This window comes from Clinocottus analis, unplaced genomic scaffold (assembly GCF_023055335.1).
Source record: "Clinocottus analis isolate CAN_PGR_092001 unplaced genomic scaffold, fCliAna1.0.p SCAF_20, whole genome shotgun sequence".
NCBI lineage: Eukaryota > Metazoa > Chordata > Actinopteri > Perciformes > Cottidae > Clinocottus > Clinocottus analis.
Window position 1 is genome coordinate 6,655,573 of NW_027175932.1, and position 26,331 is coordinate 6,681,903.

General features: G+C 41.6%; 1 protein-coding gene across 5 annotated transcripts in view; it reads right to left on the bottom strand.

The window, feature by feature from the left end:
* Nucleotides 1-26,331, bottom strand: part of cacna1c (calcium channel, voltage-dependent, L type, alpha 1C subunit) — a 174,273-nt gene that overhangs the window by 42,801 nt on the left and 105,141 nt on the right. For 4 of the 5 annotated variants that reach the window (XM_068587062.1, XM_068587061.1, XM_068587060.1 and 1 more), the window contains exons 5-17: nucleotides 25,957-26,096; nucleotides 24,338-24,490; nucleotides 23,044-23,243; nucleotides 19,969-20,072; nucleotides 14,443-14,530; nucleotides 13,898-13,982; nucleotides 6,816-6,906; nucleotides 3,558-3,584; nucleotides 1,672-1,832; nucleotides 1,502-1,575; nucleotides 1,228-1,379; nucleotides 741-942; nucleotides 404-524 (exon numbers count right to left, since the gene is read on the bottom strand). In XM_068587062.1, the coding sequence (XP_068443163.1) occupies nucleotides 404-524; nucleotides 741-942; nucleotides 1,228-1,379; nucleotides 1,502-1,575; nucleotides 1,672-1,832; nucleotides 3,558-3,584; nucleotides 6,816-6,906; nucleotides 13,898-13,982; nucleotides 14,443-14,530; nucleotides 19,969-20,072; nucleotides 23,044-23,243; nucleotides 24,338-24,490; nucleotides 25,957-26,096 (1,598 nt within the window). Of the gene's footprint in view, nucleotides 1-403; nucleotides 525-740; nucleotides 943-1,227; nucleotides 1,380-1,501; nucleotides 1,576-1,671; nucleotides 1,833-3,557; nucleotides 3,585-6,815; nucleotides 6,907-13,897; nucleotides 13,983-14,442; nucleotides 14,531-17,860; nucleotides 17,965-19,968; nucleotides 20,073-23,043; nucleotides 23,244-24,337; nucleotides 24,491-25,956; nucleotides 26,097-26,331 lie in introns of all 5 variants that reach the window. The other variant, XM_068587063.1, reaches the window with a different exon arrangement.

Sequence of the window (26,331 nt, forward strand, 5' to 3'; positions counted from 1 at the left end):
GATGTTGCTGACCCATCAGGGCATTTGTGTGGTTGATTGCAAATAACCCTGAGAGGCTAAGTGGATAATAAGCAATCGTCCTGCCTCTGAAATAAACTGAACCGCTTGAGTAGAGATACTCAGTGCGGGCTTGCTGAGTGATATTTGCAAAAACAGACCCTTCCCTTCTTCTACCGCATCCTAAATACGGGAAAGATATAAATCAAATCACAAGCAGGCACATTGTTAAGTGCTTGATAGGATGCAATTTAACAGAATCAGAAAACAAACATGTTTCTCTTTCATCCAGACTTTAACATTTTTCAATTCTTGTCATCACTCATCGCCCCTCCACCTCTCTTCAGATCCACTTCACAGACTGTTAAGTAGCTACTTCATGTAGGGCTCTGTTGAGGCAGGATACAGTTTCCGCAGATAAAGAGGATGATAAAGTAGATGCAGACCAACATGCCAGGGAAGGACGGACCGCCGTACGCCATGATACCATCGTACATCACAGAGTTCCAGTCCTCTCCCGTTAGGATCTGGGGAGGAAGAAAGAAAGAAATTGAATTAAAATCTTCATTGGAAAGAAGTCAAATCCTTCTTAAAGTGGCATATTACATTTCACATCACTGGCCGACTCACAGTAGATTCAATACATGTTTGTACTGTACAATCGTTTTACGGACACAGGCTGAGATTAGAAGACAGACCAAGAAAATCAAGATGCAGACCAGACACATTTGTGGTCTCATTACCTGAAACACGGTGAGCAACGACTGGGGAAAGTTGTCAAAGGTGCTCCGTCTGGTCTCGTCGAAGTTGAATTTCCCCCCAAACAGCTGCATGCCGAGCAGGGAGAAGATGATGATGAAGAGGAAGAGCAGGAGCAACAGGGAAGCAATGGAGCGAACGGAGTTTAGAAGGGAGGCCACCAGGTTGGACAGGGAGTTCCAGTATCTGTGGGCGAGACATCCAGTTAACATGAGAGCATGCACACACACACACAGAAGTACACACAGGTGTAAAAGAAGGTCACTAGTCAAACACACTGTATATTTGTATATTTTGCCATTTTATTTGTTTCCTTTCTTGTGAGCATCCTGAAGATCTTTGGCAATACAATAGTTGCTAATGTGTTCAGTATCCAGTGCAGCAAGAGGGGACTTTGACATGTTATTGTGTGTGTGTGTGGCAGGACAAAGGGACACGGTAATATACAATACCCACAACGTCTCAACGAACCTGGTTATTTTGAAGATTCTCAGCAAGCGTACGCAACGCAACACAGAGATGCCGAGAGGAGACATGATCTTGGTTTCCACCAGAATGGTCTCAAGAATTCCTCCACATACTACAAAGCTGTCGAAGCGATTGAAGAGCGAAACAAAGTAGGCCTGTGGAGAGTCGAGAGAGGAGCAACATTTAAGGTAGCAAACGCTTGAGAAAGGAGTTCATAATTCGCTTGACAAACCATACATGCAACTTATTTTGAGGAAAATAATGCTCAGCCACCGACCTGCAGACCCAGACTGTACATCTTCAACAGCATCTCACCGGTGAAGAGTGCGAGCAACACCTTATTGGCTATGTCTGAGGAGGAGGGACAAGAAGGAGAATTTAGCTACGTTCAGTCTGGCAGAGTTTGTGTGTATGTGAATGTAGGTGTGCATGGGTGTGCTCATGTACCTTGTACATCTGTTAACCACTGAGGCTGCTGGTGATGTTCAGAGGCGATGGTCAGAGTGTTGAGGAAAACCAGGAAGATGACCAGCCAATAGAAAACCTGTGATTTGACCGCTGCCCGGCACTTCCTCCTACACAGCCTGTTCCACCTCCGAGAGTATCGACTGAGGAGGAAGAAGCAGAGATTGAGAGATGGAGAGGTGAGTAAGGAAAGGAGAGAGGAGAGGTGGGGAAAAGGAGGGACGTGGGAAAGAGAGCAGAGAAGCAGACAAAGGAGAAAAGAAAGAGGAGAGAAGGCCCGTAAGAGAAAAAAAAGAAGAAAAAACTAAACAAAGAAGATCAAAAGAAACCGGGGAAAAAGAGAGGGAAAAACAAACAACGGATGAGAGAGAAAAAAAAAGAAATAGTCAATTAGTCTGTCTACAAAGTAGTGATGACATCATCCCTTGTCCGGTGGTAGTCTCTTGTTGAGCTGTGGAGCAGTTAGTCATCCTCAAAGACATTTCACACCAATAAAAAGCCAGTACCATGAGCTTTGTTGCAGAATATGCACCATTTGAGGCAGAAAAAGGGAACGCTTATTCTTATGAAATGATTGAAGGAACACATTTTGACTGAAACATGTCACACTGTGATTCACACTTCAAGGGAACTTCCTGCTTCAAATGAAAAATTGGTTCATTTTAGCATAAACAAAACAAAAAGCTTCTTTCATTTTAGACAATTCACCATGTTGTTCGGTGCCGTTACGTACACACAGTCTTTTGCACTTTTCCTGCCCACTAATGTTAAGAAATCAAAGTTATTGTTTCTAATAATTGCCGGCTGCACACCTCGCACTCACGTCTAAGTGGACCACTCCACTTAAAGGGTCACAGCAATTTTCACCTACACCGATGTGCCGATGATTGCGCGACTGCAATTCGACAAACAGTAGTGTATAATTACAAGAAAATCTATCAGGAAATCTATCAGACTAATCAGCATTTATTCATAACAACTACATGAATCCAGACCATAACTGCCCTAATCAATCATCTGTCTTTTTCTGTTGTGGATGTCTATTGATTCTCGCTGATACTCCACACAAACATACATGGTTGCAAGGAGATTTCACAGCTCATCAGGAAGTGTTATCCTTCTCTGCCTATGCACAATTTATCTGTCACCAGTCTTCTGAGTGTGTACGAGCACACATGTGTATAATTCATGGCACACATCGGCTTCTTCGTGATGCACACACTGAATTTTACATGAGACACAACTCACAACATAAGCAGACATGCATTCTTAGAGAAAATTACATTTCTGTCGATGTTTGTTATTTGAGGAAACATATTGTGTAGCCTTCTGTGCTGCCCATGTTACATTAATTATTTCATATTAACATGGAACAATAGACCTCATTATGTATCTAGAAAATTACCAAATTGCTTTTCAGAAATATATATTGTTTTAGGAAAAGACACGTTTTCTTTCGTGCAATTCAGTTAGATGAGAAGATTGAATCCACTCATATATCTGCTTGTCATATATGAAGCTACAGCTAAGGTTGTGCAGGTCCAGTCTTTGATAAAGGCTAAGATAACTGGCTGTAGATTAATATTTACCGAAAAGACATAGGAGTTGTATCGATTATCTCATCTAACTCTTTATAAGAAAGAAAGTAACTGTGTTAGCAAAAAAATAAAAAATAGCACAGCGCTCTCTTTCTGTCAGTTTGTTTGTTTCCTTTGCATGACTGTAGACAAAGCACACACACACACACACACACACACACACACACACACACACACACACACACACACACACCCAGAGACGATACAAGTACCACAGCAGTAGAGACATTAGAGCAGGGGAAATAAAAGACTATGATAACATGTACTAACCTGAACTTGGATTTGGAGATCCTATTTCTGGAACACAGAAAACAGAATGGATTATACACACACACACACACATAACACACACAGACAGGTACACAACATGAAAGGGGTGATTTGAGAAGGATATTTGCCTGAGCAAATATGTTGCTTCAACAACTTGGTGTGGGTCCTTTTTAAAATGCAGTTACTTTAAATGACCAAATAAACCTTTTCTAGTTTAGTGGCTAAGGTGAACGAAGCTACTCAAGCATAACAGCTGACCGTCTTGTTGTTTTAGAGCAGGACAGAATGAACATCTGTAAGTAATTCACCCACTTTTCTTTGAAACAAATCACCCCAAGTAAACATATAGACAGTGGAATCCAGTCAAAAGAGAAAAAAAAATGCTTTAAGTTTGGATTTCCTCCAATTAGTCCTGGTGTGAAAAAACACAATGTATAAAAAGAAAAATGTCTGTTGATTGTTCACCACTGTAACAGCAAAAGGTACACACATAAAGTACTGAGGACGAGAGACTATGGAAGACATTGTCTCTGGGAAGAGAGAAGAGAAGAGAAGAAGACAGAGATTCCCACGGTGGACACATGTCTGCTGTAATGTTTGAGTAACCTGATCTGACAATGGGGCAACTTGTGCCACATGCCGGTAACATTATAGCCGCCGCTCCTCTCCCAGCTAAAGGATGCTTAATGAACCAAAAGAGAACTTAGTATCACACTGCAATGAGCTTTAAGGGAGTTGTTGTGAGCAGCTGTTTGCAAAAGCAGATGACCCGCTGACTGACTGAAGCAATGAAATCATTTACTGACCGACTCAACGATAGAATAAAATGACTGACTGGCTGGATATGGAGGCTGACAGTACACTCGTCTCTTCCCTCTATGTGTCCGTCTCGATTATGGAGATCAGCGGGCGCCGAAGTCGCTGCTACCCCGAGGTCTGTCTCCGCAGCAATGCGAAGAAGAACTGACAAACACTGAAAGTCTCCAGATTTATCTCCTAATAGTGTGAGCTAATGCCCCGAGCCAAACTTGTTGCAGTCACACAGAGGGAGGATGAGGGCTCGTACTTCTCGGCAAGGTTTAGGACGGTCTGATTACTGCGAAAGCCACTTATTCAAGTAAGACTATCGTGGGTGTGCAAATTCTGAAGCTCCATTGTGGTTCATAAAAAATGAGATCGAGGCTTTAGAGCGTAGACCTACACGCTTTTATCAGGATCTTACAAAACCCATAGATGTTTATTCTGCAGCCATTTTAGAAGTTAAGAGTAAGACAATTATACCTTGTTCCATTACAATGTGCATACACAAGGATGTGATGTATATACTCAAGAAGCATTCAGTGATATAACTTGTATTGCTGTAAATATAACATCTTTAATGCACACAATGATTTAAGTTACTGTGAGGAATTTTGAACTGGTTATGAAAAAGTCTTAGTCTAATACTGAAACCTTCCTGTGACCTACATAAGCAAATTAGACCAGTCAGCGAGATGATTGACAATTTCTAATATAGCACGAGAGAACCAGCAGACTGTCAGACCCCTGCTGCAGGAGAATTAAAGGTTTTTAAAGGGACTCTGGTGCTTGGAAACATCGACACAAATGATTTTGATAATAATCTTTTTTTTAAGCAAAAATGGAAAACATTTGTTCTCATATGTGGTATTAAATGAATTACTGTCAATGCACATTTTGGGGTTTGGAATCTTGATTGGAGAAAACAAAACATTTGAAGGTGACGACCCTATAAGAGGCATTTTTCACAATTATTATGCTTTTTTTTTGAGACAAAACAATTTATCAATAAATCGTGAAAGTAAATGGCAGATTGACAATCGCGACAACATGGCGCAACATACGCTTGAAATTAATGGTTCGAATGACTAATTTGCTGGCTTCACTGTCGCTTCCATTTGGCGTTATGTGTTTGAAGACTGAGACATGACGCATCCTTTTCTTGTTTTGAGTAGTTTTGGTCAGATGGGACGAATAAACACGAACAACATAACAAAGACAAAAGTAACAGATGTAGAGTACAGATGAACAACAGTGTGCCATCAAAGTGCACCTACTGGCTTTACGCTTTCTCTGGTCTACTTTCAGTTTGATTTCACCTCCAAACGATTCCATACAGCACAGTAACTTTCTCTATTCAATCCTACTCTACTGGGCTCCGGTCACAGTGATGCACCGCTTTGTATGGAGGTGTGTTCGCTCGTGTGTGCTGAGGCGGACCCGCTTGGGTCACGGCTCCTGCGTGGCCTTCTGTCCAAGAAAGAAAGCGGTGCACTTGTTTGAATAATGTAAATGAGTCAGCTGTTCGTGAGCTCCCACAGGGGAGGAGGAAAGCACCTTACGAACAAACACACAAAGGGCTGAGAGAAATAGCAAAAACAGACGGAGCGAAGAAAAGGAAACAATATATGGATTACTATTAGATGAGATGTAGATATGAGAGATGTTCAGATTTTCTGCATTTTGTATGGATCCAAATGAAGGTCAAACTTTCTTTGTACCACATGATTCAACAGACACTTTGACTTCTTCTCTCAATCCTTCTTTAGTTAATTAATTGTATATAGTGACATCAGCGAAGAATATCTCAGACATCTTCTGTGACAAGTTAAAATTCTGCGACGCTTTTTATGAAACCTTTTCATAATTCAACTGGACAACCGTGAAAATACACATAGACAGATATTTATACCTTGTGACATATTCATATTGTATTCATAAAAACAGCAAAAAGATCCAGCAACTAGAACCAGCGCCAGACCTCAATGGGATTGTTAAGTTGCAGTGTACTAGAAAAAAAGAATAAGGCACGGTGGTTTAGTGTGGGATTAATTCCTCTTAGCCCGACCTCCGTTTCATGAAGGTCACAGATGTCTTTGGAAAAGGAGTAATTTAATTAGCTGTGAAAAAAAATGAAAAGCACCTTCTCTGGAAACAGCAACTCTGTTGAGCTGCCTCCTCAGATCCACCCAAGTTCTCCCCCATCACATTTATTCAGTTTCGAGAAGGATGACAAGCCACTGTCACTCTGCTCTCCTCTAACCCGTGAGCTTTGTGAGACCAGTGAAGGGCAGAGCCACCTGTAACATGGCTGACATTCAAGCGCTATTACAAGAGAGATGCTTGACATAGGTCATCCTTGAGATCGACAGAAGGTGACCGAGAGAGAGAGAGAGAGAGAGCGAGCTGATGGATAGAAGGACGAGAAGAAGCGAGTATGAGAGAGGGTGAGGAACTTACGCTAGCCGGGTACAGCATGTCTCCCCCTCCACGTCTCCCCCGGGGGCGTTGTCTGTGTTGACTGATTCATTCTCGCTTGCTGGCATGCTCACTGAGAGACAGAAAGGAGCCAGAGGAAAAGGAGGTGACAGATAAGGAACGAAAGACAGAGAAAGAAAGAGGGACAAAGATGAATTAACAGGCCAAAACGGGTGGACCGGTCTGTACATACTCACGTACATCAATCCTGCGCCGGTGTTTACTGTATTGCTCCAAACCTTGAGCTCCAAAATGTCCGTCAACTTTACAAATGATTCGCTGCACACACACTGAAAAGCTACAAGGTACATCATATGTTTATAGGTAACTACTGAGGGCTGCACTGGCCTCTGGGTCAAACACTGTTCATCAACTCATCTGATTCCTATACGATTATAAAGTAATCTTTTATCAAACTCTTCTGTATATATTTGGCCTTATTGCCTAAACGAATTACACGTTAAGTTTCCATACCAGCAATATTTGCCAGTTCAGCATCCTGGGACACGAGCCCTGCAACAGCTATTAGGAAGGATTTTAATTTCTAAGCTGAAGGATAGCTTAATTCCGGGTAAACTAAATCTGAACAAAACCCTTTTGTGATTTCATAGCTCACGGAGATTGAAGGAAAAAACATGCTGGAGATTTTGGTCTGCAAACCTTGCGGGGGATGTTTGAGCTTTGAAAAACCCCTGTAATGCTTTTTATTCAGGCTTCTAAACTTTGATCAAGCTGTGAGAGATTTGGCAGGATTTACGTCAACGCAAACATCAGAAAATTAGTTCATCAACTTAATCTTTTTCAAAAGATGTATCAACAGGTAGGATGCTCACGGAGCCCAATCTGCCTTTGTTTATGAAGCCACGAGGAGACTGCAAATGTGTCACTTTGTGTCCTGATTTTAATTGTAGTGGTGTGTAGAGATGGACGGCTGAATACTGGGAAGATGGGGGCAGCTGTAGAGGAAGGACACGAGTAATACAGATGAGCAGTTCAGGATGAAGAAGTGTTAAAACAGGAAAAAGAGGGAGAATGTAGAGGGTATGGATGGAAAGATACGAAGGAGGAGAGAAGGAAGGAAGGAGAGAAACGAATAGGATGAATGTAGAGATGGCTGGTTGAGAGACTGATATGAAGTGATACATTGCTTTTTATTGCTCGTGTCAGTCTTTGGCTGCCTGCGGGATCGAGCTGCAGCTCTTTCACTGTCACCTCAAACACTTATTGTAACACCCTCTGGGTACCTGAGTCAGATATCGATATTAATCTCAATGCATCTTGTATTACAGTAAAATAACTACCGTTAAATAAAGCATGAAACCAAAGAACATGATGGCCACTTAAGATGAAAGGACATTTCAAAAAGGCACTGAATAATCACAATCTTGTTTTTGAATAATCTAAATCTTAAACTGTGCTTTATTATTTCAGCTCCATTAATATAAATCGCTTTACAAAAACAATTTTCAACCCAGACATTGGCCCTTGTGCATTCTTTCTGTGAATATTAATGATGCGCTATGCAGGATTCTCTAATCGTAAATCTACTTTAAGTACCATAAAAAAAAGAATAATGGTGAGCGTATGGCTAATATGACCTCGAATGAAGATCAGCAAATGATGCGGCGCCAAACAAAGAGGCCACAAAGTTAAGCAAATTAAACGAAGCTGGCCACAGTCAACAAGACATTTCTCATACTAAAGTCCTGAGTGTAAAAATAAAAACAAGAAATAAGTGTCTAGTTTCGAAAATAACAATAAAGTGTAGATATCTTTTTGTGGGCCAACCTAAAGTAGGCTCCAAGGCATTTCTTTTCTTAAAATTGAGTAATATAAATGAGTAAATATCATTTGACAGGCTAAAGAACCTGTGTGTGTGTGTGTGTGTGTGTGTGTGTGGGGGCGTGTGTGTGTGTGTATGTGTGTGTGTGTGTGTGGGCGTGTGTGTGTGTGTGTGTGTGTGTGTGTGTGTGTTTGTAGTGTATATATATATATATATATATATATATATATATATATATATATATATATATATAGCTTTTGTGTGTGTTTGTGTGTGTGTTTTATTTCAAGAGCGGGGTTGTAGGCATGTAGGCACTTAGCTCACGTAATACATCAAAGTAAGCTACAGTGAGTGAACAGTGTGTTTTGCCACATGCTTGGTGATGGATGAATTCGGTGCTGTAGAGATCAGGATGGTCTCTCTGAACATTACGGCCTCTGCTGCGAACACGCTGTATGTTCCCCCAACCTCGACACGTAACACCTGCTGCTACGCTACTTAGTTAAAAGCACTCGGGGCCCTCCAGTCTCTCCCGAGGCGAAAGCCTTTCAAATATAAAACCAGCCTAGTGCCTTCTCCTCAATGGAGCGTTGAACTAGTTTAAAACCTATTGTTAGAGTAAACCCAAAAGACTTGAGACACAGAGAGAAGGAAAGAGCATGAGAGGGAGAGGGATGGAAGATGAGAGGAAATGAGAAAGACAGGCAAGGGTCACACTTCTTCCAACTCAACCGCGGCATTCATTCATTCCTAACATTGTTGGCATGTGTGGATGAGTTAAAATATGAAATAATAGCACAAAAACAACCCAAACCCCACCATAATGTATTGAACTGAATGATGACAAAAGTACAAATAGTCTTTGAGAAAAAAACGTGAGTGTGTATGTGTGTGTGTGTACGCTCGTGTCAACATACTAAAAAAGAGCAAAAGTCAGAAACCAAACAAGTAAACTGTGAATTTAAAGTTCAGATCTGGGAGAAAATATTCAGAACGAGGTTTTCATGCAGTTGAAATGTAATACAATAATGTAGCATTTTGAATTTTCGTCTCTCTTTATGCTCACTAGGCAATTGTCACATTACATTTGGGATTAAAAACAACCCGTATGCAGCTTGTTAGCATGTAAGCGTTCAACACAGAAGACATATATTACATCTCTCTACTCAACAATATGACAAGTGCCAGGTGAAATGTATAAAAAGGCTCAAATTCAACAGGTTTTCACTACTCTCTATCATCTTGTATTATCACAGCTAGCGTGGCTAGCAACAGTGCAGGGGGATTTTTGGGAAAGGAATCTGAAACAACAATGAAAGGACTGTGACATCACAAATGCATTTAGTTGTCATGTACAGTGTGTAAACCACACTCCAATTGTTCTCTGTGATGACATTGTCCTCTTGTTTTTTTTGTTTTTTTTTCAGAAAAGTCAGGCAGATGCGAACGGTTTCCTTTCCTACAAACCTATTAAAGAAAATGGTAGCTGCATCTCAACACGGAAATGATGTTTTCTCCTCCTGTCCTTATTCACTGTTGTGAGGGTTCTCGTCTTTTAGATTACACACGCTTAAATAACATGAAACACGGTCAAGGTGACACGATAAAGACCAAGTCTCCACTGCGAGATAACACTCATGTATATATTACGGCCTTGAGATTAATATTCAGTGGAAGGTGGACACAAGAGGTGATAAAGACAAAGAGAATAAACAACTTTGCAGTATTGAGAGGCAGCCACTGGAAATAAGGTGCTTACTACAAAGCAGGAGGAGAGGAGAGGAGAGGACAGGGAGAGGGAGAGGAAGAGGGAGAGGGAGAGGAGGTGCAGTTCGCTTGCATGTCTAGAATCACGTTTCCAGTAAATCTGTAACTAGTGCTGGACCATGCAGACAGACGCACACGCCTTACGAAGGAAAGCCGCATTTTTCTTCACGGCTCCACGCAGGGACTGAAAACGCTGGCTCTTACCTGTAGATAGAGAGCACGGCTCAGCAACACATACACACACACAGACACACACACACACAGATAGGCACTCATAGACAGCGCTCAGACGAATATGCACACAAACTGTATATTCAAACATAAATAATCACACACGCTCATTCCGGTCCGGCGCTGCTGATATGCACAACCTGTTGCAAAGAAACATGATCACTTCTGCAAAAAATGACTTTTTACAGTCACACCTTATTGCATCACTAAAGCTATTACTATAATTTGAGATGTTTTACCAGCATAACTGGCAAGAAGGCATGACTGGCTCCATTTAAACTTTTAGTCGCCGTTTCATTGCCAGACTTTTCCATCATATTTGAACCAAAACTATATAATTCTCTTTGGTAAAAAAGAAGAAGGTATGGAGCAGAAAGAGGACTCATTCATTGGGAGGATTCAAATTCTAGAGAGTGAAGGAAGTGAAGACTCAATAGCAGGTTGCTGGGTTGTTTTCTCTGGCACTACATAACACAATAGCTTTGTCCATCCTTTTCTCCGTCCTCTTGACAAACACAAAAGCTATTGTTTTGTCCACTTCACCCCTTCCTCTCACACTATTCCCTATTTGCATCGCCGTGAGTCTGTATATTCGTCGGCGTTCTCCTCCATGCTGGGATCAATCTATTGTTGGATTCTGCACATATTTACAGTGATTCACATACGATTGTCAAAGCGGAAGCAGAAGAGTACTCGCAATATTCTTTGAGTGAGTGAATTAAAACTGAATACTCAGATTTAAAGTCTGAAATCTTGATAATATCTACAATACAGGCATATATGCAAAGACCCAGTCATACAGCTACACACATACACAGTAGATACTCATACAGTTATCTGTATAAATTAACCAATCAATGATCACTTCAAGCATTGTATTAGCAGATGATAATAATGAACATAAACCAGCTTCTTGGGTATTACTATATTGGAAAGCACTGACACAAATAGGTTTCATATTTGTTGTGAAAACGTCCCCAAGAGATTATATAATCTATGAACATGAAGCAAACTGAGATGAGCTGATGACCATACATTTTGATAAAAATACTATATAGTGTAAGATAGCTTACTTGTATTGACCTCCATTATCACAACGACCAACAGCAAACATGGGAGGCAGCTAATCCTCATGATATACATGTAGTTATTTGTTTTCTGTGGGGTTGTTTGATGACCTTGACAAAGGCCAAAATAAAGTAATCTATCGATGGAGACAACAGTACAACAATGCATCTCCTACTCAATAACAACAGCACACATACTATACATACTAGTATATTCATATATGCATACTAGCCCCATCATACATCATGATTCGCCTTTAGCTGTACATGTAAAAATAAGATTATAGATAGACGAGTAGAAAGGTGTGTGTGGTCGCTGCATGTGTGTGTGGTCATGACTATGACTTGTTCATGATGTGAAATCCCATCTGTTCTCTGTCCCAGATACCCTCCCCGTCACACACACACACACACACACACACACACACACACACACACACACACACACACACACACACACACACACACACACACACACACACACACACACAAATACTCAAGCTCTCTCTATATATCTCTATCCCTCTTTCATATCTCAGCATTCATTTTGCCATCCATCCATCCATCTCTTCTATCCTATCTTCTCTTCTCGAAGAGTCCTGTCCGTTCTTAGGGTATGTGTGTGTGTGTGTGCCTGTGTGTGTGCGTGTGTGTGTGTGTGCATGGACTAGCCTATGCAAAATGTCTCGTGCAGCAGGGACAAACTGCCCTCATTCATCTTCCCAGAGGAGGATCCATCCATCGAGGAGAGATGGAGACAGAGCAATATGGCTGAGCTGAGTTGGCCAATGACTTGATTTTCCACCTACACAAACGAGGGGGATGATTGATCTCTCTGATGGAGAACTTCTGATCATATGTATCAATCATTTTGTCATATAAAGGCCTACGTCATATAATTTAATAAAAGTAATGGACTGAATCTTGCACCTGACTGGTATCCACAACTGGACTCAACCGGCTCAAACACTCACACTTTCTGTCTTGTTTTCCCCTAAAGCTCACTGGGACTTGTTTGGACATTGCAGATCATTTAAAAGATACAGTACAAGTGGAAAAAAAAGTCAAGAAAAAAAGCATTTAAATATTGTGACATTTTACAAAATTGGCCCAATAGGGGAGCCACATTGTGTATGTGTTTGTTTGTTAACTGGCGAGACACTGCTGCTGTGTTTTTGCCACTGATTGGTCCAGGGCAGTGATAACAGGTGAAAACAAGTAGATTCATTATAGACTAACCACATGGGTGCTGTGCCTTTTTTTTCACTCTCATGAAAATGGGGTCGTGGTAATTCCTTGAGCATCACTGAAAGATTAGATCATCATTTTTTTCCTTCTTTCCTCGTCTCTTGGCAGTTATTAGCGTTTCTCAGTACGAGCCACAGCTCTGCAGCGCCGTTCGTTCATCACTGTGAGCAAGCTGAGCTTCAAGCGTTGACAAAATAGTTCACAGTACACACTGTACATACTAAACAGTAAATGAGAGTACAGGGAAGTATTTTGTCGAATCCCGGCCTCTCCTCCGCATGAGCCCTATCTTGAGTTATATCTATCATCTCCAGGACTAAACCTCCAGGTCAAAGGAGGCCAGTGTTACACCTTTCCTCCCCAGGAAATGTAGCTCAGTCCTGGGGAGACATGTACTGATTTGTGGCTGCCTCTCTCTGGAGGTGTTGTGGAGAGAGACATGGTGTTAATTTGTGTGTATACATTTCTGTCAGACAGCAAGTACACACAGTCCTAAGGGTGCATACCTACAGTGTGTGTATGTGTTTGCATAAGTGAGGGTGCGTGTTTGTTGTGTGTATGTGAGTGTGTGCCCAGAGGCTATTAGCTGCAGTCTGACACATTCCAGTAATATCTAAACAGGTTTTAAACCTCAGGGGTTCTCAGCCAAAGCAAGCAGACAGTAATAACATCCTCTCAGTCTGTCAGTCAGTCACTCTGCCAGTCGTTCATTGTACTGACTACGAACCACTACCATGTGATGGAGACCGCAGTGAGCCCAATACTTGCCGACCAAAAATTTGATTCAACACAGACGTATGCACAGTTATCCTCACAACTTCTTGTGTGCACGTTGCACAACATGTCATCGGATACAAACAGGATCAATCCAGCCATGCTGTCTCACACAAAGTCTTACTCAGCCCAAATCTGCCAATACCACCAAACAACATTTCATAAATCACGCGCACACACACTGGAGTACTCACGGTTTCTGGGTTTATCATCGTCCATGCCCTCCTCTTCATTCTCTGGGTCAATGTCTTCAGCCTGAGTGATCCAGTCTAAATAGCCCTGCATTCACACACACACACACACACACACACACACACACACACACACACACACACACACACACACACACACACACACACACACACACACACAAACACAAAGAAAATACTGATTGGGTTGCAGTAATAAAAGCACTCTTTTTATCAACAAAACTGCAGTCATCTGACGCAGGTTGGGAATGTTACGATTGAAAGGTTTCAGCATTCTTTAGGTTTCTTGATTTTCCTGTACCAAACACCTTTAGATGATGTGAGGACACGCTGTAAGTGCAACTTCAATATCGTACATATCTCTTTGATTTCTCCTCTTTTGTAAAACATGTTGTAACTTCAGTCCCTCTGCTCTGCTTTCTATGCTTACTGCCTCAAACTGCAAGTATTGCATTAATATGCACTGAATAATTGTACAGCCTGTTTCCAAAGGGGGCCTCAGTGAAGCAGCCACAAAGAGAACAGCCTACCTTGAGGTCCTCCTCCAGTTGCTGTTTTTCTCTGAGTTTCTGGAAGTCGCCGCGCGCCTTGGCCTTCTCTCTCTCCTTGGAAAACTCTCTGGGAGGAAGGGAGCAGGGTGGAGGGATGGGAGGTAGACGGTTGGGGGGAGGGAGAGAGAAAGCAGAAACAGAGAGGGAAAAAAGAATCTGAAAATCTAAACTGAAGCGCTGCAAAACAAATGATGTGACAATACAATATAGAACATTTGACAGTGCTTCAGGACAGGAAGGAGGGAACACCTCCTCAAGAGAGAAAGAGAACAAATGTAAAGTGAAAAGGGGGGAAAGCTCTGCCAAGGAGAAAATGTGTTAGTGTGCACACAGATGAAAGCACATCCAGACAGACACGTTGAAGCCGGATTCACGTCTCAATCAATCAAATTCACCCGGATAATATTGTAGGTAGCCAACAGATACATACAGTTCAATTCAGCTCCGTTCATGTGTTGGTAAACATGGCAACTTCAATAAACCATAGCACAAAATAAGGCGTCATATCCTCACACAATGTGAAATGAGCCGCAGTGGCAATTATTGGATTTTGTCAAATCATCAGTACGCTGTCTAACCCTGACTATTGATTATTAGATTTACTCGCCTGCAATTGGTTCCCAACACTCACAAAGTGTTTGAATTGATGTCGCTGGATAATAATCGTTAAGCTGCACTAGTGGGAAGGTGATGAGACACCCCGACTGACTGACCACGTGTGGAGGAGTGAAGTCATTTCATTTCATTTTGAGAAGGAGAATGTTTTGGAACAAAGGCAAGACAACTTTTATATTAAATGTTAGCTAATGGTCAACTTTCAGCTGAGTCAGGATGCTTTTAGTCTGGAAAGTATCACCTGTGGTCAAACTGTGCTGCTGAATTTCAGAGGTTGTTCTTTGTCTATTTTTTTTTTTTTACCATAGTAATAATTACATTACATAGCATTTTGGCCCATAATATAGAGCCCCAAAGTGATTTTGTCCTGATTATTTTTTGGAAATCATGCAGATTAGTTATCCAACTGTTGCTGTCCCAGGGCATCAGGGCCTCAGGTGCTCCCAAGCCTGCTGGGAGTTGTAGTTTCTACAATCCACCCCTGGGTGTCCTGCCAGCTGTAATAGGCTCGGTACAACCCCCAAGGGAGGGAGGTTGAAGGCATCCCTGACCAGCTGTACCACCTCAGGTTGCTCTGGTTAAATTGGAGGAGAAGTGACTCTGCAGCAAGGTCGCCCTGCATCACTGAGCTCTTCACCTTTTGTCTGCCATCCCATTCTTTCTGTCACCCCTCAGACGTTTTGGTCACAGGTCAGAATGAATCATGGAGGTAAACTCAGAGCTTTACTTTGTTCCAGAGTCTTCACATAATTGTTACAATGTGTTCAAATATATAATTAACATGAACTGACCCATTTCCTTTCTAACACTCCTATAGGTATTATAAAGCACACTTTCTTTTTTTTCTTCTTTAAACTTTCTTCTTATTATTCCAGTTGCTTTTTCAAGTTTCTCAGGATTTTGGAGGTGATATGGACATAGGGAACTTAAGCAAAGATGATTTATGACAACTAAAATCTATGTTATGAGAGTGTGAAATATTTAAACATTATGATGAAACCTGGAGAAATTACTTCCAGTTGTCAGGACAAAAGAAAGAATTAAGGAACAGTTGATTTAACGCTGTACTTGGGGAAGGTCAAAGTCAGACTAGAGCTAATGAATTCATTAGGATGAGAGCTGAGAGGAGCTGGGAGGCTTTGGGACATTTGCAGCTAAAAAGCATAGAAATCCACATTCTATGGTCTATTGACAAGTAAAGTTAGCTGGAGCCTCCCTGCGGTGGATATTTTGAGTGAGGACATCCGTGGTCAGTAGAGTCCCCTGCTAATCAGTTATCCTTCAACTTTATGCTTTCAAATAAAACGTCCAATTCATTGAGACTTTTTGCAGCGATGAAAGTTTCAGATTTACGTGAAGCTGCATCTAAATACAATAATTTGAATCCAACTCCCTTGAGAGCTAGGTCCGGATCCATAATAAAGCTCTATAGATGGTCATGTGCCAATTTCCTAGATGTTTACAGTCCGTCTATAGTCGTACTATAGTATAGTATAGATAGTCTGGAACAGAATAAGAGAGAGACATTTAGAGGACTGATGGTAAAGATCACACCTACAGACAGCTGACACACACTCACACGAGACAGATCAATGAGCATTAGAACAAGCTGCTACTGCCTCGCTTGTCAGAACATTAGCAGGAGACCCAATTCTTATTGATTTGTGTTTGTGTGTGCCAGTGTTTAATCTACTTGTGTGTGACTGCAAACCGAGGAATCGCCCTCAAGTTTCCCATTCTCATCATCGGATTTTTTCTGTCCTAAATTACCATAGAAATCTCCTTTTGCTCACCTTCGGTTCCTCTTTTTCTTCCACCCCCTTCTCTTTCTCTCTAGCCCCATTTTTTATATTTACAGATTACATTCAAATCCAGACAAACATGGTCACACCTGATGTCTCCACGCCCGCCGCTCTCCTTCTTCCTGTTTAGCCATTAGTTAGCGTGCCAATCTGAGGCCCACACACACTCCATGGAGGAAGCAGTTGGTAAAAGGTCAGGCTGTGTAGTGTGTTGACAGCATCATTAGTCAGAAGTCAGACAAAGAGTCAGACAGCCAAACCCCCCAAGCTGTTTGGACCAGATAGACCTCTATTATTTTCCCCACAATGCTGCTGTCACATCACTGTGGGTTTCAAGAGTCAGACTCGGGTCAGTCAGTCAGGGGTGAGACACTTCACTCCCCTTAACCTGTTGCCTACCCCAGATCATCACAAGGCATGTGAAGAAACCATCAAAACAAGTTGAGGATAAACTGACATGAAAGGTTTCACACATTAGCTGTGATTTTTCTATATAATTAATATTGAAAATCTTTGCTCCAGCGCTGGTACTCCTGTCAGTTACTCCAAACTAGAGACGTACCGACCGCCATCTACTGTATGGACTGCACCGACTGTGGATAAGTACCTCACACAAAAACCTATATCTTTAAGACAAGGTCAAGCTTGACTTTTACATGTTTTATGTTTAACTACTTACAATGTAAGTTGTGGATCTGCAAATCCACAATTTGAATGTTGCCTCCTGCTCCATGTGCTGATATGTATTGTGTTTCTACATTACTGCTCAAACTGTACCTTTACCTGTAATATTAAACACATCCCTGTCCATGATTTGTACACATTTGATGAAGTTAAACACCATCTACTATCAGAAGCAGGAAGTAGATATAGATAAAGAGTTCTCTTCAGCAAAAACAAACAGCAAAGCTCTCTGAGAATGAAGGCATGAAGGAGAAAGAGAGAAGTTAGTTTCAAGTGACCTTTAACCTTGCCCTTACCCGCTCAATACCCCCAGAACCAAGTTTAGCACAAAGAAGGATCCGATGATGATTAAGGTGACAAAATACACCCAGGGCCACCTGTACCCTACTGCATCATTCACCTATAGGTGGAGAGATGGAGGCATGGAGGGACCAAGGAGAGGAGACAGAAAGGATGGATGGAAAGAAGGAGAATGAGAGGGGGATGGAAGGTAATGATCGGAGGAAGAGAAAGAAAGGCAAGTAGAGGACATGAATTGAGTGGACAAGTAGGAAAGAGCAGTAAGGAATGTTAGGAGAGAAGGGAGGAGGGGAAGAGGGAAGGGGTTAGATCCTTCGTGAAAGCTCCCAACAGATGGAGTGGTTTGCTTCTGCAGGATCCTCGCTGAGATTATTGTCCATTCATGGTATTTGTCAGAGTCACTTATCGGGCCACATGGCAACGTATCTGACCAGCCGTGTTTAACTTGGAATTCAAGGTTGCAAGTTTAAAAACAGTTTGATTCACTTCAGTTCCACTCAAATCGGCTCGTTGCAGGCTTAATCACTGTGGAGAGAAGACATTTTAGTGAGGAACCTGAGCAGACCGTGCAGCAAGACTCCCATGGATTGGACAATAACAAATGGAATTTTTTAATGTAACTTTGATGTGTAATATATTATTACTTTTATTGTCAATGACATTATTATACCTTGTTTAAGTGTAATGCTTTTATGAACAGTTATATTCCCTCTTAAGTGCAGTCTTCCTTCCTATAATTTCCATTTTTAATCCCATGCTTCCTCAAGACTTCACTCAACTTTTTTGCATCTTGTGTTTTCCCCTGCCGTGCAAGTTTTTTTTAGGTTCCACCTCTACGGCTGACCTGAGGGGTGAATTATTAATACCCCGGTGTGTCCCCACAGGCCGGGTGGTGCTTGTACTAAAACAGCTTGACTTGGTGGAGCGGGGTAACACAGCACCTACATAGACTACTGGAGCAGCATTTATTGAAAAAAAAGAAAGAAAAAAAGATACGAACAGAAATCACACGCATCACGTGTCTCTATACAAATATACACACACTGCACATACGCAAACAACGTGAGCAGATGCATGCTAATCTGCATGTGAGACAAACATGTATGTAAACCTCGACAAATGTATACACACAGGCCGGATTATAAATACAGCTGGGTATTTCAGGAGGAAGAGCATCTCTGAAAACTGAGCCTGGACCGAACAAAGACACGACGTGAAAGACAGACATATCGAGAAAGCGGCTTGTTTATGTAATTAAACACGTGGTTGTGAAAAAGAGGAAAGGAAAAAAGAGAGTCCTGCCAGTCTGAATGATTTGTGTACGTGTGTCCACCTGCCCATCACAGACAGGTTGTGATGGCATGTGGCCCCTTGAGGTCAACTGACACAAACATAACAGATAGAGTGTGTATGTATGAGTGTGCTAGTGTGTTTCTGTCAGGCTTATGAAAAAAGGATTTATTCAGTGGAACAGAAAGGAGAGAGAGAACGAGAGACTTTGCTTCAAGTTCATCTTTCCTCATCTGTAGACGACGAAGACGTATAGCTCGACTTTTACTGGTAGCTTTCTGTGTACCACTTTACTGAACCACAACAATCATAATATATTGTGTATTGTTTGCCAAGCTGTAGTCACACCTCATTTTAATATCTTTTGGCACGCAGTGAATCAGTTTTTGCCGTTGGAACATCCACCTGTTGGGAGAGGATGCTTAAACATGAGCTCACCTTCAGCCTTCAGCCAAGGTTTGTCCTGCGACTTTTCCATTACTCCATAATGGTGTGTAGTAAGTGTCCTCAATTGAAATGGTGATGGTGATGACAGGGATTATATTGATAAAGGCTGAAGCATGTTCAATTTACAGAATGGGATTGTGGATGTTTTCAGCAATTGATTAAGGCTTCAAAACAATAATAATTACTTAAACTAAAACCAATAGATCCTTAATAATCAACCAAAATTGTCACTTTAGACGTCTGGTCCAGGGAATCTTGTTGCATGGTCATTCATCACATCTAAAACACAATGTACAGTGCAGCCACATCACAAACAATACACAGACAAACACATTTGTACACACACGTCAACAGCACAACCTCTTACCCGCTCAACACCCCCAGAACGAGATTGAGAACGAAAAAGGAGCCGAAGATGACGAGAGAGACAAAATAGACCCATGGCAGCTCATAGCCCATAGCATCCTGCATCTGAGAGAGACAAGAGACATAGGAGAGAAGGAGACGGAGAGAAGAGGGGGATTAACAGGGAGAGGGTTGGTGGGGTGGAGGATAGAGGAAAGATAAGAGGGACGGGAGGAAGAGAGGAATGAGGACAATGGTGAAGGAAGAATAAAGTGGGAGGAAAAAGGTTTGATAAGATTGACATAGAGAGAATGAAGGGGGGCAGTAGAGGTCAAGGACAGAAAGTGTCAGAGAGGGAAAAGATGACAGGCCGGAAACAGAAGAGCAGTGCATATTAAAAAGAGCAGTAGAAAGTCCTGGCAAAGCAAGAGTGGCAGTATGGTATGATTATGGGTGTATATAATAGTTACACGATCCCTTAAAGGTGTAGTGTGTACTGTAAGTACTGCATCCAAACTTCTACCGTGCGCCAAGCATGGAGAAGAACAACAATGGCCGACATGAGAATGTGAAAACACAAATGGCTCTATCTAGAGCGAGCGTTCGGTTTGTCCCTTCTTGTCTACTGTAGGAACTTGGAGGCCGGCTTTGGGAAGAGGACCCACTCCGTATGTAGATACAAACACATTGAATTCTTTATTTTTAGGTTATGATACACAAAAGAAACATAATTAATAATATTACATTTCTGCCAATTGAAAAATTCCCTAATGCTACAAACTTTACCTTTAAGATAACTTTTTTTGGAAAAGAGGAAAGGCCTTGATGAGAAATATTTACTTGGTGTGACTCTACAGACAAAATAAATCCAAGTGATATCAATGAAGTTGAATGTTTTCCAGTGTCATCAACTAAAGAGCCGTCACTTTAACCTTTAACATGGAGACATGTTGGACAGACGGGGACACAAAGAGAGATAACGGAGCAGAGAGGAGCGACAGAAGGTTTAACGCTACAAACAGCAGCAGATGTTGGATGTCATTAATCTATTTTTCACGAAAATGTGAGGCAATGAAATCTATCTAATTTCCTGGCCCAAACATAGTGAAAGGCTTCGTGTTGTCGAAATGCTTTCCATAACACTTGATACTCAAAACAAATAAGTCCCCTTCATTATGAAGACAGCTGGATACACAAGGGCCCTCATAAGAAGAGAATTGTATGATTTAACAGTTGTGATTTGTGTGTGTGTGTGTGTGTGTGTGTGTGTCTGCGTGCATGCGTGCGTGTGTGTGTGTGCGTGTGTGTGCAGAAGGTTGCAACAGACAGAGTGGTTACAGGAGGGGTGCAGAGCTAGTAAGCTATCTGCTCCATGTGTGTATACATACACTCATAGACAAACAACTCACAAACACATGCACACATGAATCTGCTTGTTGTATAGTCAAATAAGACACACACACACACACACACACACACACACAACTGGCAAATTCTGACAATTACTTGCCACAAAACTGAGAATAGGTTGGCTAAAAACAATCTACCTTTCAACATGTTCTTCACCTTTAACAACGCTCATTCCATTACTTTTGTGATCCTTTAGATGTTAACTAATGAAATAATGAAATAATGAACTCCTAACTGTAGTATTGCTTGATAGATAGCCACAGTTTGTGCATCTCATGTTTTATTCTCGTCACAGAGCTCATTATGTGTTTCTCTGAAAGCTCAGTCACTGATGATTTAACATAAACCTTGAATACAATTTAACATTTCGTAACACTGTTTTTTTTTAATAAGAATTAAACTCTCATAACCATATAAATAAATAAAAAATATTCATCTCATTGCTCGACTAACAATGTGAACACATTTTAAATATTGTAGACGTATAGGTTTATCTATATTCAAATTATTTTAACATTTCCATACATAACAAGTGAGAAAATATGTAACCTCTGGCTGCCATCTACTTTTTGATTAGGAAACTCTAGATGCAGGACACAACACATTTTCATTGTGCAGTGCACTGATTATTATTCAATCAAGATTGTCAGAAGAGACTTCAAGGGTTCTGGAGAATAAATGGTCTTAAATACTTCAACAATCTTCTGATATCGCCATTTGAATTTCAAAAGAATGCCTGCTTTGCTCTGTGACCTGAATGTGATGATAATACATAAGAAGCCAACACGACGGCTATCAGATGAATAGAAATCAGCACAATTGTATTTAACTGGAGCAGTTAATGCAGACTTTCAGTCGGAAAGTGACGTAAGAACCAAAACTCATCTGGACCACATGAGTGCTCAGCAGTAGACCGTCGCGCGCAGCTATACTGTCAGTAACTGCCAAGTCGCTGACTCATGGCAAAGTTTACTCTGTCTAATGTTTGAGACATCACACAGGTGCATGTTAATGCAAATTAAGGTGGGGCTCAACAATATCATAATCTGTGTATAAAGCCAAACCTCCGTCCAGAGGTCTAAATCAAATGCTTTCTCAGGAAGGCACACGTGGGACTTTGATCGAACCGCTTCCCCAACATTGATTAACAGCACAGACCAATCTGTTGGTATATTTAGCTGGACAGGGCAGCTGGCCATTTACTCAGGAAGGGATAGTGAGTGTGTGTCTTGTTGGCTGAATGTGTGTATGTGTGTGTGTGTGTGTGTGTCTCTGTGTGTGCGTGTGTGTTTTCACTTGACACTTGAATCCAGCATCAGGATTCTACACACGCCCCAAATGAATCGGTGCCTTCAATTACACAGTGTATTGTCCGCATCGATTTAGCCCGAGATATGAGCTCACACACTCACACACACACACACACGCACACGCATGCACGCACACACACACGCACACAATTTGTCTCCACCGTAAAACAATCTGTGTGTTCATACCTGCCTTTCTGAGAAAGTGTTTGTGTTGGTGCTTTTTTCAAGAGCACTCATGCGGCACTGATGTTACAGATACACTACATTAGCTACGCCCACTAAGCAGCATGGCTCACACTCTACACACACTTACACACACACACACACACACACACACACACACACACACAATGACACTGTTGTGGTGTCCGGCTCACCCAGTACAGCACGTCCGTCCAGCCCTCCATGGTTATACACTGAAACACCGTCAACATGGCGAAGGCAAAGTTGTCGAAGTTGGTGATGCCGTCGTTTGGGCCCTCCCATCCCATCTTGCACTCTGTTCCGTTATGGTTACAGTGGCGGCCATAAGCTCCATCAGGTGCACACGGTGCCGGCTTTTCCTCTGCAATGGTGCCTGTGTTTAAATAAAAAAGGAGCGAGCAATTAAAACCTACTGATTTCAAATTATTCATGTATTACTTATTTTGTATTAAGCGTTATCTTCAGCTTTTGCCGGTCGTTGGAGCCTGACACGACAAAACTTTGAGCTTAGTGATGGGATGTTTCTCTATGATACGTGAGAGGTTTGATTTACATCTACCCCCGTGTGTTTATGCACACGGGTTTGGAACCTTTGACTCTTTGTTAAACATATCTACGAGCATCGTTGCTCATCTTCTGTACTGTACTTAGAAGTGGTCCAGCGGTAAGTCACCTTACACTATCTATTGAGCACATGACTGTGACTCTGACATCCGGAATAAGTACAAATCAACTCTCCCTTTGCGATTCAATTACATATTTAGTGCATCTGGAGATAATTTATCGAAAAGAAGGTTAAACAAATCGCACTACAACCAGCAGGGCAGCCATAAAAAATCAATATGAAAAGGTGTTTTGCTAATGATACAAAATAAGCTCTTGAGGGAGAGGCATAGGATAGCTGAGTATCCCAGCAGCATTTACCCTGTGCAGAGCTAATGCCTCTCATGAGACCTATAACATCACCATAACAACACTTAAGTCCATTTATACCTAGGGCCCTTCGCTGGAAAATTGTTTCAATCATTGATGGCAGCTGCTGTTTCAATTATCGCCCAAATTATTCATACTCAGAAACATAAATGATGGTTTAAATAATTAATCGAGGTTATCGTATAAACTGATTAAGCTCTATTTTCTCTCTGCTCTGTCGGCGGATAGGTGATGTCTTACCGTCACAGATTTATGCAGTCATTTTTCTGTTGAAAAGGTTTGTTGGGCGTAGTATTCACCTGTGTGTCCATCTCTGGAGTTGAAGTGTGAATATTTGCTTACTGAAGCATGCGTTCACACACAGTTGAATAGATGCTTCAAATGTTTACCTGAGCATTGAGGTAGCGGTATGCTAGTGTATGTGTTTGGTCATGCATGTTAGTATTTGCAAATGTGCATCAGTGCGCACTCGTCCAGATAGTCTTTCTCTACGTGCGTGTGTGTGTGTGTGTGTGCGTGTGTGTGGGTGTGTACCTGTGTGCTCGTGATTGCAGGTCTTGTGCATCTTGCCCATGAAGAGCTCCAAGCCAATGATGGCATAGATGATGATGACGAAGAGGACCAGCAGGGCGATGTGGAGCAGAGGAACCATGGCTTTGATTATGGAGTTCAACACTACCTGTAAACCTGCAGCACACACACACACACACACACACACACACACACACACACACACACACACACACACACACACACACACACACACACACACACACACACACACACACACACACACAGAGGAACTGCTGAGAACACACAGTGGGTGAAAACTAGACAAAAAGAGTACTGAAACAGTAATGTTCATGATGAAAGACTGTGTTCTATTAAAAAGCAATGGCAGAGCATTATGCAGCAGAATAGTTGCAGCTTATCCGCATGTGGGCACTCAAACTGATGATAATATTTATTATATTTTCTCTAAAGCTTGATTAATCTTTCTGCGTGTGATTATTCACACCTTCTATGAGTTTCTGAGGAATACGGTAGGTATGAAACGGAGCTCGTTTAACACAACTTTACAGTTCATTCACTGAATGCTTTGACAGACAAATGCTCAGAAAGCTGCGCACTAACTCACAAAACAGTGATAGATTCATTTGAGGAGGCTTACAATTTATCAAAGAAATTATTCAGATGTGCTAATGAAACACCTTATCAGAGCACTTAATTTCACAATTAATAAAATCAGTTTCGTTTGATTTTTTACTCGTTAAGAATCCCCTCAACATGTTTTCTGCATGCAGCTGTAACTATTGACAGATCCATTTGTGCAAAACTATAGAACCCATTACCTTCTAATTTTGCTTGCTATTACACCTATACCAAATAAAAATAAAGAACTAAATGTATTCAAACATAATTTTCAAACCACACAGTCAGTAGCATGAATGACTGAGGAATACTTGGAATGGTTCCATCTGTTGATTAAATTACTAAACTAAACTTGTTTCTTCTATCAGTCGCGACACAAACATTGTAATGACATCTCAAACATAAATCATTTTAACAAAAAAAACATCATCATTTTTTGTAAACTCTATTGCACATGAAAAATATACAAGTCAGTGTGCTAATCAGCTGGCAGATTCAACACAGTGCAGTAATGTTGGACAGGGATCAAAGTAATATTGTGCACTGCAGAAGTCCTCGCAGCTTCAAACCTAAAGACAAGAGTGTGGGATTTTCACAAGCATGCTGTGCATTTGCCTCCACACACACACAACGCACACAAAAAAAAACAGGTGCATGGACTCGCAAAGCCTTCGTCCACGATATCCGATCCTCCCGGCCTGTTGGATTATTGATTTCTGTGGTCACCAACACAGACAGGCCGACAGACAACTCATCCACTGCTCATACTGTCTGAGTATCCGACAAGAGGACTCTTTGTGTGAGCATGTGTATTACGTGTCACCGTGGATGTTCGTGTGGCATCGAGTAGCAATATCAGCTCCAATCTGCGGTTCATTTCTGCCCCACCTCACCCAATCACCATTCACACCTGAGCCTCGGCGCCTCATTTTTCTGCTCTCTTTCTTCTCCGTCTGTCTTTTCATTCGGTCTTTCTTTCTTCCACGGCTCTCGGTACTTACTGGGTACTCCAGAGACCAGTCTGAGGGGTCTGAGTACTCTGAATGCCCTCAGAGCCTTGACATCGAAGCCCGCTGCCTTCCCTCCAATAGGAGTGGCCCCGTCCCCCTTGGTGGCCTGCTCCAAGATCGCACTGAATAACCTGCAAGACAGAAAGTAATGACTTCAATAACCATCATCTTCGGGTTGACATCCAATTTCCATATATCAGAGAATATCTGAGATGATAACAATATAAGAGACACAGAAATATTATATTACAGAGTGATGGATATCTGCAGTTTTTCGTCCTTATTTTCTATTCCCTCTGCTCTCAATACTAAACTGAACCCTCTACTTGATCTTTATCACGATTTATAAAACAGTGATGTAAGTTT